This window comes from Hylobates moloch, unplaced genomic scaffold (assembly GCF_009828535.3).
Source record: "Hylobates moloch isolate HMO894 unplaced genomic scaffold, HMol_V3 SCAFFOLD_17, whole genome shotgun sequence".
Lineage (NCBI taxonomy): Eukaryota > Metazoa > Chordata > Mammalia > Primates > Hylobatidae > Hylobates > Hylobates moloch.
In genome coordinates, this window is record NW_026652292.1 from 29,114,163 (window position 1) to 29,127,647 (window position 13,485).

The window sequence follows — 13,485 nt, forward strand, 5'->3', positions numbered from 1 at the left end:
CCATAGCGCAGCTCTACAAAATGACAGCTTCTCTTTCTCGAACCAAGGGCTCCACAAAAGGGAGAGAGACATCACAGTCTTCTGTGATCTAATCACTTTCGTCATGTCCTATTTGTTAGAAGCAAGTGACTAGGCTCACCCATACACAAGGAGAGAAGATAGAGAAGATTACACAGCCATGAACCCTGGGAGCCATGTTAGAGGCCGTCTGCCCTACCGAGTAATTTTTTTTCTTCCTGTGAATCAGCATTTTTGCCATCCTGTTTTGTTTTTTCTTTGATGCAGGGTCTTGCTCTGTTGCCCAGCTGGAGTGCAGGTGCGTGATCACAGCTCACTGCAGCCTTGACCTCCCAGGCTCAAGCAATCCTCCTACCTCAGCCTCTTGAGTAGCTGGTTCTGTAGGCTTGCACCACCCTGCCCAGCTGTTTTTAAAATTTTTTGTAGAGATGGGATCTCCCTATGTTGCCCAGACTGGTCTCAAACTCCTGGGTTAAGCGATCCTCCTCCCTTGACCTCTGAAAGTTCTGGGATTACAGGTGTGAGCCACCATGCCTGGTCTCCATCCTGCTGATAAAATGTTATAATAAAAAGAAACCCCATCTCTACTAAAAATACATACATGGAGGTATATGTTCAGGTATTTGGACTCCCAGATGAACAATCTGTAACATTTGGAGGTAGGAGGCTCCCTTTGTTTGGAACACGCCTACCCCCATCCAGTATACCTTTGCCCTGCCTATGATCTGTGAGTTAGAGTTAATTACGCACGAAAAGAGACTGAAGAGACCCAGTGGGCGTCCAGGAAATGCAGCTGAATAGAGCAGCAGTGCTGTGGGACCACCAGGTCCACTGTGCTTCAAGACTTTGTTCTGAATAGTCCTGGGGCCCACGCTCGGTGTGGAGAGGGTGAAGGAAGGATGGGTGGTTCGGGCAGGGGAGAAGAAATGCAATTGGCACAAAAGCTGCTTATAGGACATTCTGTGAACCCCCTTGGGAGGTGGCTTGGCAAGTCATTTCACCCTTCTGGGCTTGAGTTTATCCTCTCTAAAATGACACGGTTGAAGAAGATACTCTCTACATTTTGTGACTAGTAGAGAGAATTTATGAGACCACTAATTAAGAATGAGTATATTATCCAGCCTGGCCAACATGGTGGAAACCTATCTCTACTAAAAATACAAAAATTAGCCAGCATGGTGGTACACACCTGTAATCCCAGCTACCCGGGAGGCTGAGGCAGGAGGCTCACTTGAACCCGGGAGATGGAGGTTGCAGTGAGCCGAGATCGAGCCACTGCACTCCAGCCTGGGTGACAGGGAGAGAGACTCCATCTCAAAAAAAAAAAAAAAGTATGAGTTTAGGTGTTTAAAAATGAGAGGTAGAAATAAATGCTGATTTACAATGTTATCATAAACAATTTATGAGATTTTTAAAATGTTTTTTTCTAATTTTAATAAAGTTCCATGTTGTGAAGACTATTGCTTTGTAAATAGTGTGGGGGGTACGTGTGTGTGTGTGTGGACAGTACATGTATGTGTGTGTACAGAACACACACACACACATGCACACCACATGATTACCATGGAAGCCGCCATGTCAGTGCGCCATGATTCTGCCCGTCTGCAGGTGACTGGCTCAGGGCCGTGTACTTATCCCAGCTGAGACACTCTCAATCCTTACTCTGGAGATTTAGACCTGAAAGTCCGGGGTTATACATTTTAAGTCAGGGGCTTTAGGACTCACATTTTCCCTCACTTGGACCAAGGAAAACTGATGCAGAGAGAAAGTGGGGAGGAAACAGAGTAAACAAACTGAGAGAAGCCCCTGGGATGGAGAAAGAACGTAGGCAGCATTTGCATTTCTGGTTCCAGTAACTGGGGAGGCCCTGCTGTTTCCTGTCATTGAGTTTCTGAGATAGAACAGGAGCCTCATGATAACTTCTCCCTTTGGTTAAAGCATAATCAATTTGGGTTTCTCTCTTTTGCAACCAAAGGGAAAAAAATCAATAGCTAACTCACAAGTTCATTGTAGGGAAAAAGTTCAATTAAAAAATATATAAAGAGGCCAAGTGTGGTGGCACATGCCAGTAATCCCAGCACTTTGGGAGGCTGAGGCGAGTGGATCACTTGAGGTCAGGAGTTTGGGACCAGCCTGGCCAACATGGAGAAACCCCATCTCTACTAAAAATACAAAAATTAGCTGGGTGTGGTGGCAAGTGCCTGTAGTCCCAGCTACTCAGGAAGCTGCAGCAGAAGAATAGCTTGAACCCAGGAGGCAGAGCTTGCAGTGGGCTGAGATCAAGCCACTGCACTCCAGCCTGGGTGACACAGGGAGACTCCAACTCAAATAAATAAATAAATATATATATAACCCCAAATATATGAACATCTAATGTGTCAATAAAAATAAAATAATATATAAAAAGAAGAAAAAAATGACCAATAAATCCATTGCCTTGAGATAACTTATCTTAACATTTGGGAATGTTTTCCTGCTACTTTTCTATGCATTTATGTAAATTAAACTAGAATTTTGACTTTTTTTGGGGGGGGTGGACAGAGTCTCGCTCTGTGGCCCAGGCTGGAGTGCTGGAGTGCAGTGGCGCGATCTCAGCTCACTGCAACCTCCGCCTCCCGAGTTCAAGCAATTCTCCTGCCTCAGCCTCCTGAGTAGCTGGGACTACAGGCGCCCACCACCAGGCCCGGCTAATTTTTTGTATTTTTAGTAGAGACAGGGTTTCACTGTGTTGCCCAGGCTGGTCTCGAACGCCTGAGCTCAGGCAATCTGCCGGCCTCAGCCTCCCAAAGTGCTGGGATTACAGGCGTGAGCCACTGCGCCCGGCCCACTATATAATTATTATGATTATGATGATTTGTGTTTATGAGATTTTTGTAAATGTATTCTTGTAGTATGAGTGCAAAGAAAAATTCAGTTTGATTTGATCTATTTCTGAGAATAAGATCTGTGATGTAATTAATAGGAAAGAAAAAATGGCTAACATGGAGGGGTGACATTGATTTCTATTAAATGGGATAAAGAATAAAGTATTTGCATAATGTAATTTCCTTGGAAAACCGATCATTGATAAAAGCCACTCTTTCTTTCTCCTTTACCATTTACCAAACACAAGGAAGTAGTTCTAGAAATAAAAATAGTTTTTAGAAAAAAAAAGTCAACATTTACTAAGCACTCCCTATGACCAACATTGTACTATGCACCTTTCATGGACTACTTTTTAAAATACTCAAGTATTTATATGTAATATCTAGTCAACAAATGGGTATTTCAACTTCCCCTCTTGATACTTACTGCAAGAGAAACGACATCAATATAAGTTTTGCTGGCCAGGTGCATAGCTAGACTATACCTATAGTCCTAGCTACTCAGGAGGCCAAGGTGGGAGACTTGCTTGAGCCCAGGACTTTGAATCCAGCCTGGCCAACATGACAAGACCCTATCTCTAAAAATAAATAAACAAATAAAATAGGAGTTCTCAATAGATAAAATATTTATTTATTTATTTTTAATGGTTTAATGTTTAATGATAATCATTGTTTTGCCATAGGGTAACTAGACATGACTGGCAGTTTATAGAAATAACCCATAATTAGTCCACTTTAGTGCAAACCAAATAATCAGTTTCTCTCTTTTCTTTTTGTGAATTTTGCTGGGTCATGTTGACAATTTTTCCTAATACTACACACTGTTTCATCTTTGTCTTTTTCGTGCATACTTCATTGACACATATAAAATTAAATGTCTGCATCTTGAAGGTCCCAACAGTTAGTTCTTTGGTTCCCAAATCTTTTCTTTGTTTATTATTGTTATTATTTTACTTTAAGTTCTGGGATATATGTGCAGAATGTGCAGGTTTGTTACATAGGTATACATGTGCCATGGTGGTTTGCTGCACCTAACAACCCATCATCTAGGTTTTAAGCCCTGCATGTATTAGGTATTTGTCTTAATGCTCTTCCTCCCTTTGCCCCCAACCCCCAACAGGCCCCAGTGTGTGATGTTCCCCTCCCTGTGTCCATGTGTTCTCATTGTTCAACTCCCACTTATGAGTGAGAACATGACATGGTATTTGGTTTTCTGTTCCTGTGTTAGTTTGCTGAGAATTATGGTTTCCAGCTTCATCCAAGTCCCTGCAAAGGAGATGATCTCATTCTTTTTTATGGCTGCATAGTATTCCATGGTGTATATGTGCCACATTTTCTTTATCCAGTCTATCATGATAGGCATTTGGGTTAGTTCTAAGTCTTTGCTATTATAAATAGTGCTGCAATAAACTAGATAAAAGCTTTATAATAAAACTAGTATTATGTTAGTATAAAAGTTGAGATAAAGTACGAGGTCAAAGCCAAGGTCTGATTATATTGCTTTACCATGAGACCCCCTTTACTTGCCTGAAAACTGATGCTGAAGAATGCACCGTAGCTTCTATCCTTCGGTTCCTTTCTCAAGCTTTTTCTAATGATTGATTTTCTTATGTGGAAGCAGGCAGGGGCCAAGTGATGAAGGGTCCTATTAGTCTGGGACCTGAGGGGCTGAGGAGTCATATTTATCCTAAGGGCAACTAGAGGCTTAAAGAATTGTATGTAAGTGGCATGATCTGGTTGGCATTTTAGAAAGATTCTGGCTGCAAAGTGGGGCTCAGATTGGAGAGAAACAGGAAGGATGCGATCAGAGAAGTTGATAGAGGAGTCCAGGTGACAGCACAGGACGGCAGGGTGGTGACAGTGGGATGGAGAGAAGTGGAAGGACTCAAGACAGGCAGCAGGTGGACTCAGTGGACCTTGGGGGTCAATTAGGGCTAGGGAGTGAGGGGAAGCAAGACATCTAGAATAGTTCCCAGATCTCTAGCTTAGACAACTGAGCGAACGGCACACACATTTTATAAGACACAGAGTTCTGAAGGAGAAGCCAGTTTGGAGAGAATAAAATGAGTTTAATTTTGAATGTGTTGAGTTTGCAGTGCTTTTAGACATTCGAGTCTTGTGATATGGGTCGAAGCAGGAGATGAGATTAGTTGGTCATCTGTGTATAGGCAGGGGGTAAGAATTTAGAGGTCATTTGTGCACACGAAGTAATGAAGGCCACCTCCACCAGGAAGAGGGTTAAGAGTGAACACAGCCAGGCGGGGTGGCTCACGCCTGTAATCCCAGCACTTTGGGAGGCTGAGGCAGGTGGATCACCTGAGGTTGAGGGGAGTTCAAGACCAGCCTGACCAACATGGAGAAACCCTGTCTCTACTAAAAATACAAACTTAGTCGAGTGTGGTGGCACATCCCTGTAATCCCAGCTACTTGGGAGGCTGAGGCAGGGGAATCACTTGAACCTGGGAGGTGGAGGTTGCAGTGAGCCGAGATGGCACCACTGCACTCCAGCCTGGGCAACAAGAGCGAAACTGTCTCAAAAAAAAAAAAGAAAAGAAGAGTGAACAGAGATCGACGGAGGGTGGGAGAAAGACCATTCTCCCAGGGAGGCCGAGAAGGAGCAGCCAGAGGGACGGAAAGGAAACCAGGAGGTACAAGATCATGGAGACCAGGAGAAGAGAGTCGTTCAAGAAGGCAGTGGCCCACAGAGCTGGCCACGGAGGGAGCCAAGCTGGGTCTGACAGACGTTGACAGGAGCCTTCCCGTGTCTATTCTCTCCTTCCTGGTTTGTCACACTCAGTTCTAATTGATAGACAAGCTGAGAACTTGTCCCGAACACTGTCCTTTGGGTTTGGTGGCCTGGAGTGGACTGACAAGTGAGTGACATGGGGCAGTAAAAACTCAAATGAAGGTGACTCTTTAAGGCACCCCCAGTCCGTGGCCTATTAGGGACCAGGCCGCGCAGCAGGAGGTAAGGGGCGGGTGATGGAGCACTACTGCCTGAGCTCTGCCTCCTGTCAGATCAGCAGCAGCATTAGGTTCTCATAGGAGCGGGAACCCTATTGTCAACTGTGCAAGCGAGGGATCTAGGTTACACACTCCTTATGAGAATCTTAACTAATGCCTGATGATCTGAGAGTTTCTTTTTTTTTTTTTTTTTTGAGACGGAGTCTTGCTCTGTCACCCAGGCTGGAGTGCAGTGGCGTGATCTCGGCTCACTGCAAGCTCCGCCTCCCGGGTTCACACCATTCTCCTGCCTCAGCCTCTGGAGTAGCTGGGACTACAGGCGCCTGCCACCACGCCCCGCTAATTTTTTTTTTTGTATTTTTTTTAGTAGAGACGGGGTTTCACTGTGGTCTTGATCTCCTGACCTTGTGATCCGCCTGCCTTGGCCTCCCAAAGTGCTGGGATTACAAGCGTGAGCCACCGTGCCCGGCCCTGAGGTGGAAGAGTTTCACCCCAAAACCATCCACCCCAACCCCCACTCTTCCTTGGTCTGTGGAAATACTGTCTTCTGAGAAATGAGTCCATGGAGCCAAAAAGGTTGGGGACCACTGCTTTAAGGAGTTTGGCTGGCCAGGCGCGATGGTGCATGTCTGTAGTCCCACCTACTCAGGAGGCTGGGAAGATCCCTTGAGCCCAAGAGTTCAAGTACAGCCTGGGCAACATAGCAAGACCCCATCTCTAAAAATAAACACATAAAAATATTATTATTATTATTATTATTTTTCTGAGACGGAGTTTCACTCTCATTGCCCAGGCTCGAGTGCAGTGACACAGTCTTGGCTCACTGTAACCTCCACCCACTAGGTTCAAGCAATTCTCCTGCCTCAGCCTCCCACGTAGCTGAGATTACAGGCATGCACCACTACACCCGGCTAATTTTGTATTTTTAGTAAAGACAGGGTTTCACCATGCTGGCCAGGCTGGTCTCGAACTCCTGACCTCAGGTGATCCACCAGCCTCAGCCTCCCAAAGTGCTGGGATTACAGGCATGAGGCACTGCGTCCGGCTAGATTATTCTTAAAATAAATAAATAAATAAATGATAAGTTTGTCCGGCTGGTGAAGACAGGGAATGGGGGTGGGGAGTGTAGTTTGAAGAGGAAGGTAGGATCCAGGCATGCATTTTGTTTTGAGATAGGCTAGACCAGGGCACATTGAACGGGCGGTGTCTGTAGAGACCAAAGGACTCGGAGACAGAACATAATAGAAAGCAAAAGGCTCCTGAGGGATAACAGAGGCGGGTTGGGAGGGTGGAGGGCATAGGTACAGGGCCTGGGTGTGGGAAGAAGGAGGCCGAGACTTCCCCTGGAACAGGTAGGACTGCGGGAGAATGGTGGGCCATGCGCCATGGAGCCTGGACTGGTGCAGAAAGAGGAGCCAGAGCTACAGCCTCCTTTGACAGTGCTGGGTTAGATCCGCAGTGCTCGGAAGGAGTTTCTTTCCTATCTTCTTTATTAATAAAACTGCCCTTTTATCTATTTTTTATTGGTTTTTATTTTGGGAGACAGGGTTTTGCTTTGTCCCCCAGACTGGAGTGCAATGGTGCAATCTCTGTGCACTGCAGCCTCGGTCTCCCGGACTTAAGCAGTCCTCCCACCTCACAGTTCCCAGAGTAGCTGGGACTACAGGCCTGCACCACCACACCCAGCTAGTTCTGTTTTTGTTTTTGTAGCGATGGGGTCCCGCTATGTTGCCTAGGCTGGTCTCGAACTCCTGGCCTTAGTCAATCCTCCCACCTTGGCCTCTCAAAGTGCTGGAATTATAGGCATGAGCCACCATGCCCGGCCCAAACTGCCCTTTTTATCTCTGGTGATGGCTCTATCCACAAATATTAAAGATGATTTTTTATAATAATATAACAAATCTCGAACCTAATGGTTTAAATTCACCCTCCTGAATTAGCTTTTTCGGCATGTATTTACTGAGTGAAAATTAGACAGCAGGGCTACCACGCCTGGGCAATCACTTCTGTGTCCTACAGTAGGTCCCTAGTTAAAATGAGTATTTGGCCAGCAGCCAAAATGGAAAGAGAGGCCTCAAAGAAACTTGCAGCTGCGGGACAACTTCCCTCTCCCCAGCCTGTTTTTTCTGAGAGCCACGAATATCTTCGACCACCTGATTTAAGTAGAGGAGCACCCAAAAATGCGAGCCGTTGGGGCCTAACTACAGAACTACATCTCTGAACGGAGCAGCCATGGCTGTCGCGCTGGAATTCACGTGTCTAAGCTGCTCTTTGTCTTGACAATTTGGCTCCTTTCTGCTTGAGTCAGTCCAGAATAAGTTCTCCTTGTGCCTAGAACACACTGAGCCCTTATTCCCTGGCATGTGCTATGTTATTACGAAGAAAACCAGCAAGTTTTGACTCTCCTCGCACAGTAGAACTATGCATCAAACTGGTTATGCAAAAGGCAGGGAATGGTATGTGTTACGTTACATTTTTCTTACCACCTACTATAAACAGAGGCTGTTTAATTTTTTGGCTTTTCACTCATTTTTTTAAAAAAATCACGAAACATTTCTTTCCTGAATAGTGCTCTGTAGTGTGAACGATTTGGGGGTGGTGTTGCACATTTGAGAATGTTACTGTGCTTCAAAGGCTTGGCAGGACTTGAACTGAGATGAATGTAGAGGTGCTTTGTATATTCAAGGCATTGTGCAGAGTTTTTTTTAAATTTTATAAAAACTCCAACTCCACATTAAGGATTGAATCACATAATCATCTAGTTAGTTTTGCCATTTCCTGTGAAGCAAGGGGCGGTGTGGGTCAAATCTTCAAGAGTTCTGGAAAATCAGCCCCATACCCAGAAGCCCCAAGACAGGATGAGACTCGATTCCCTGGTAGAAATAGGAAGGGCATTTTAGACATGGACCCCAGGCTTTGGGAATCTAAGAATGATGCCCCTTCATAAAGGGCAGGCACAGGCAGCCCGCAAGCAGGACTGGGGAGAAATCAGGCAGTTTCTGTTGAGGTAGGAGGGAGCTGAAAGCATTAGTGAGGAATGAGCTTGAGACAAGACTGTCACAATTCCCTGCACGTGCCCTTTGAGAAGCTGTGGAAAAATACACTAGAGGCTGGGTGCGGGGGCTCACGCCTGTGACCCTAGCACTTTGGGAGGTTGAGGAGGGGGGTATTGCTTGACCTCAGGAGATCAAGACCAGCCTGGGAAACATGGTGAAACTCCGTCTCTACCAAAAATACTAAAATGAGCCAGGCGTGCTGGTGCGCGCCTGTAGTCCCAGTTTATTCAGGAGGCCAAGGTAGGAGGATCGCTGGAGCCTGGGAAGTTGAGGCTGCAGTGAGCCCTGATTGTACCACTGCAATCCAGCCTGGGTGCCAGAGCAAGACCCTGTCTCAAAAAATAAATAAATAAAATAAAATAAAATAAAATAAATAAATAAATAAATGTATTAGAACTCCACCTCAATTCAGAGCAATTTCCATGAGACAATGCAGACTAAGAAAAGCAAGATAAAGAGATGTGGTATAAACAATACCCCTGCCCAATCTCAAATTCATGTGTTTAATTTGAACCACATGAAAATGTCATTTTTGTAGTAAAGAGTGGTCAAATGTTGGCAGTGTCGTATTGGTTCAAAATGGTTAAATGTTGGGAATCATATATATATATATCATCTATATATCATATATATAGATGATATATATAAAAATATATATATTTATATAAAAGCTTACTGTGTGTGAACCTACAGATTATATATATGATATATAGATATATAAGACATATGATATATAGATATATATTACATATATGAGATATATACATACATATATATTACATATTGAGATATATATATACACAAACATATATACACACATACATATATATACATACATATAGATAGATATATATACACATACATATATATATATATATATTTTTTTTTTGGAAATGGAGTCTCTCTGTGTTGCCCAGGCTGGAGTGCAGTGGTGCAATCTTGGCTCACTGCAACCTCTGCCTCCCAGGTTCAAGGGAGTCTCCTGCCTCAGCCTCCCGAGTAGCTGTGACTACAGGAAGGCATACACCACCACGCCTGGCTAATTTTTTTTTTTTTTTTTTTGAGACAGAGTCTCACTCTGTCACCCAGGCTGGAGTGCAGTGGCACCATATTGGCTCACTGCAACCTCCGTCTCCTGGGTTCAAGCAATTCTCCTGCCTCAGCCTCCAGAGTAGCTGGGATTACAGGCACCCACCACCACACCCGGCTAATTTTTTAATATTTTTAGTAGAGACGGGGTTTCACCGTGTTGGCCAGGCTGGTCTCAAACTCCTGACCTCAGGTTATCCACCCCTCCCCCAGCCTCCCAAGGTGCTGGGATTACAGGCGAGAGCCACTGCATGCGGCCCCTAATTTTTTGTTTTGAGACAAGTCTCGCTGTGTCGCCCAGGCTGGAGTGCAGTGGTGTGATCTTGGCTCACTGCAAGCTCCTCCTCCCAGGTTCACGCCATTCTCCTGCCTCAGCCTCCCGAGTAGCTGGGACTACAGGTGCCTGCCACCACACCCGGCTAATTTTTTTGTATTTTTTAGTAGAGACAGGGTTTCACCGGATTAGCCAGGATGGTCTCGATCTCCTGACCTTGTAATGCGCCCGCCTAGGCCTCCGGAAGTGCTGGGATTACAGGCGTGAGCCACAGCGTCCAGCCTGTATTTTTTAGTAGAGGTGGGGTTTTGCCATGTTGGCCAGGTTGGTCTCAAACTGCCAACCTCAAGTGATCCACCTGCCTTGGCCTCCCAAAGTGCTGGGATTACAGGTATAAGCCACTGTAATCTCTTTTAAAATAAACAGGTAAGAAACTGTAGCTGCCTCAGAGAAGAAGACGGAGACTATTACTTAGAATTTGTGGAAACCGAAAATTATCAGCCCCACATTTAAAAATTCTGCCTTGACTAAAAAAAAGATAGCCTGTTGACCCTTTTTAAAGGGTCTCGCTTTAAAAAGACAAGACCCTGAACTAGCCATGATACTATTTTTTTTTTTTTTGAGATGGAATCTCACTCTCGTTGCCCAGGCTGGAGTGCAGTGGCACGATCTTAGCTCACTGCAACCTCCGCCTCCCAGATTCAAGCGATTCTCCTGTCTCAGCCTCCTGAGTGGCTAGGATTATAGGTACCCACCACCATGCCCGGCTAATTTTTGTGGATACAGGGTTTCACCATGTTGGCCAGGTTGGTTTCGAACTCCTGTCCTCAGGTGATGTGCCTGTCTCAGCCTCCCAAAGTGCTGGGATTACGGGTGTGAGCCACCACACCTGGCTGTTTTCTTATTTTGATGTACCACCCCCTTGGATGAGCAGCTAAATATCTGGGCATTACCTCATGTTGCAGAGGCCTGGCCCCTGGGTGGGGGATTGTTACACAGTGTGCTTGGCTAGGCTAGACCAAGCCAGCCAGGTGCCTGTCTTGGAGGCTTTGTCAGAGATGCTGTCCCCAAGCTTGCTGTGGCAGGAAGGCTGTCCATCTCCCAGCGGACCCTATGAACTGCAGTAGGCGGTCCCTTGCCCACATCTCTTGCAGTCCCTGCACACACCAACAGATTCCCAGGAGCAACCCGCCCTCAACTAGTGGGGAGAGGAGTTGTTGTCAGTACCCCAACTTCCTTACTCTCCTGTGGGACTATTCCAAACATGCTCCACATGGTCACTCGTTCATTACTGTATTCGTGATTCTTTGTTTTCCCTGTCTCCGTTCCCCATCATTTCACAGTGGTACCTGGGAACACCGCCCAGATAAACCACTTGCACCCAAATCCTCGATCCAGAGCCTGCTTCTGGGGGAATCCAAACTAAGACATATAGACCTCAGGCAAAGCGCTCCTAGGCAGCAGCCATGGTGGACAGAAGGCCACCGGCAGAATTCATATGTCCTGGGCTCCCGCACAGCTCTAAGGAATGAGCAAGGAGGCCCCCAGATATAACCATGAATATCCAGTAAGTCAACTATAATGTAATTATGATAGAATTTCCAGTAAATCTGGTAAGATGTCATAGATTGACCTAAGTCAACTTGGCCATTCGGCAATAGTGATGTCCTTCTGGTGTCAGTAGCTTCTGGCAGTTAGAGGCAGACAGGGCTATAGCTCCCTGCTTCCATCACCACCACCTCCCCAGCAGTGGTGTTTTACAGCGACAGCGGGCGCCTTGGACTTTTGTTAACAGCCCAAAATTTCCGCCTTTTTGCTGTAGGCCTGAGTGGTTGCTGCCAAAATGGGCAAATTCATGAAACCTGGGAAGGTGGTGCTTGTCCTGGCTGGACGCTACTCTGGACGCAAAGCCGTCATTGTGAAGAGCAATGATGATGGCACCTCAGATCGCCCCTTCAGCCATGCTCTAGTGGCTGGAATTGACCGCTATCCCCTCAAAGTGACAGCTGCCATGGGCAAGAAGAAGATCGCCAAGAGGTCAAAGATCAAGTCTTTTGTGAAAATTTATAACTACAATTACCTAATGGCCACAAGGTACTCTGTGGATATCCCCTTAGACAAAACTGTCATCAATAAGGATGTCTTCAGAGACCCTGCTCTTAAATGCAAGGCCCGACAAGAGGCCAAGGTCAAGTTTGAAGAGAGATATAAGGCAGGCAAAAACAAGTGGTTCTTCTAGAAGCTGCGGTTTTAGATGCTTTGTTTTGGTCATTAAAAATTCAAAAGAAAAAAATAGTCGTATTTCCTGTTCTTAGACTTTGTGGTGGATTCCCACTCTGTCCTCAGGCCTCCACACGATACCTTGCATGAAAGTTTTACTCTTACGTTAGATACAGGCTGGGCATGGTGGCTCACACCTGTAATCCTAGCACTTTGGAAGGCTGAGGCAGGTGGATCACTTGAGCTCAGGAGTTAGAGACCAGCCTGGGCAATATGGCAAAACCCTGTCTCTACTAAAAATACAAAAATTAGCCGGGCACAGTAGCACGCACCTGTACTCCCAGCTACTAGGGAGGCTGAGGTGGGAGGATCACTTGAGCCCTGGAGGCGGAGGTTGCAGTGAGCCATGACTGTGCCACTGCGCTCCAGCCTGGGTGACAGAGTAAGACCCTTTTTCAAAACAAAAACAAAAAGATGCAATGAGACAGCAGGACCAGCTAACCCTGCAGTCCATCTGGTGATGTGGAGGGTTTTTAGGCCTTGTTCTCTGCTCCGATGCGTTTATACTGCTGGGCCTGATGGATTTGTATATCCTGTAGGTGTGAGAGTGAGGCCTCTTTGATATTTCTAGCCAACCACATACCTCAAGTACCCACTCATTGCACCTTTGAAAGATGATTTTTAACATTCCATGTGCTGCTCAAACAAACCTTCTGGGATAGATTTTGAAAACATTTGAAGTGCTTATGTAGCCACCTTTGGAACCTGGGTTCCTGTTTAGGATACTTCAAATGTTAATTGTTCCTGGGGTGGAGATTAAGTTTAAACACACACAGACACACACACACACAGACACACACACATCCCTCTGTTTACATGATGTATGTAAATGACCACACACATAGACAGTAATAGCTCCATGTATTGAATATTTACATTGTAATAGACACTTAACCTTAACCCTCCAACTCCCCAGTAAGGTGGGTTCCGGGCATGGTGC

The 13,485-nt window shown here is 45.7% G+C and overlaps 1 protein-coding gene across 1 annotated transcript; it reads left to right on the plus strand.

Annotated features, from left to right (window-relative positions):
• Positions 1-8,225: 8,225 nt before the first annotated feature.
• Positions 8,226-12,504, plus strand: LOC116457062 (large ribosomal subunit protein eL27-like). Its single transcript, XM_032753799.1, has 2 exons — positions 8,226-8,302; positions 12,088-12,504. The coding sequence occupies exon 2, from the start codon at positions 12,109-12,111 to the stop codon at positions 12,502-12,504; it is 396 nt and encodes a 131-aa protein (XP_032609690.1). The 5' UTR covers positions 8,226-8,302; positions 12,088-12,108.
• The last annotated feature ends 981 nt before the right edge of the window (positions 12,505-13,485 follow it).

Coding starts and splice junctions, on each gene's coding strand:
- LOC116457062 (XM_032753799.1), top strand. CDS start 12,109: ATGGGCAAATTCATGAAACCTGGGAAGGTGGTGCTTGTCCTGGCTGGA.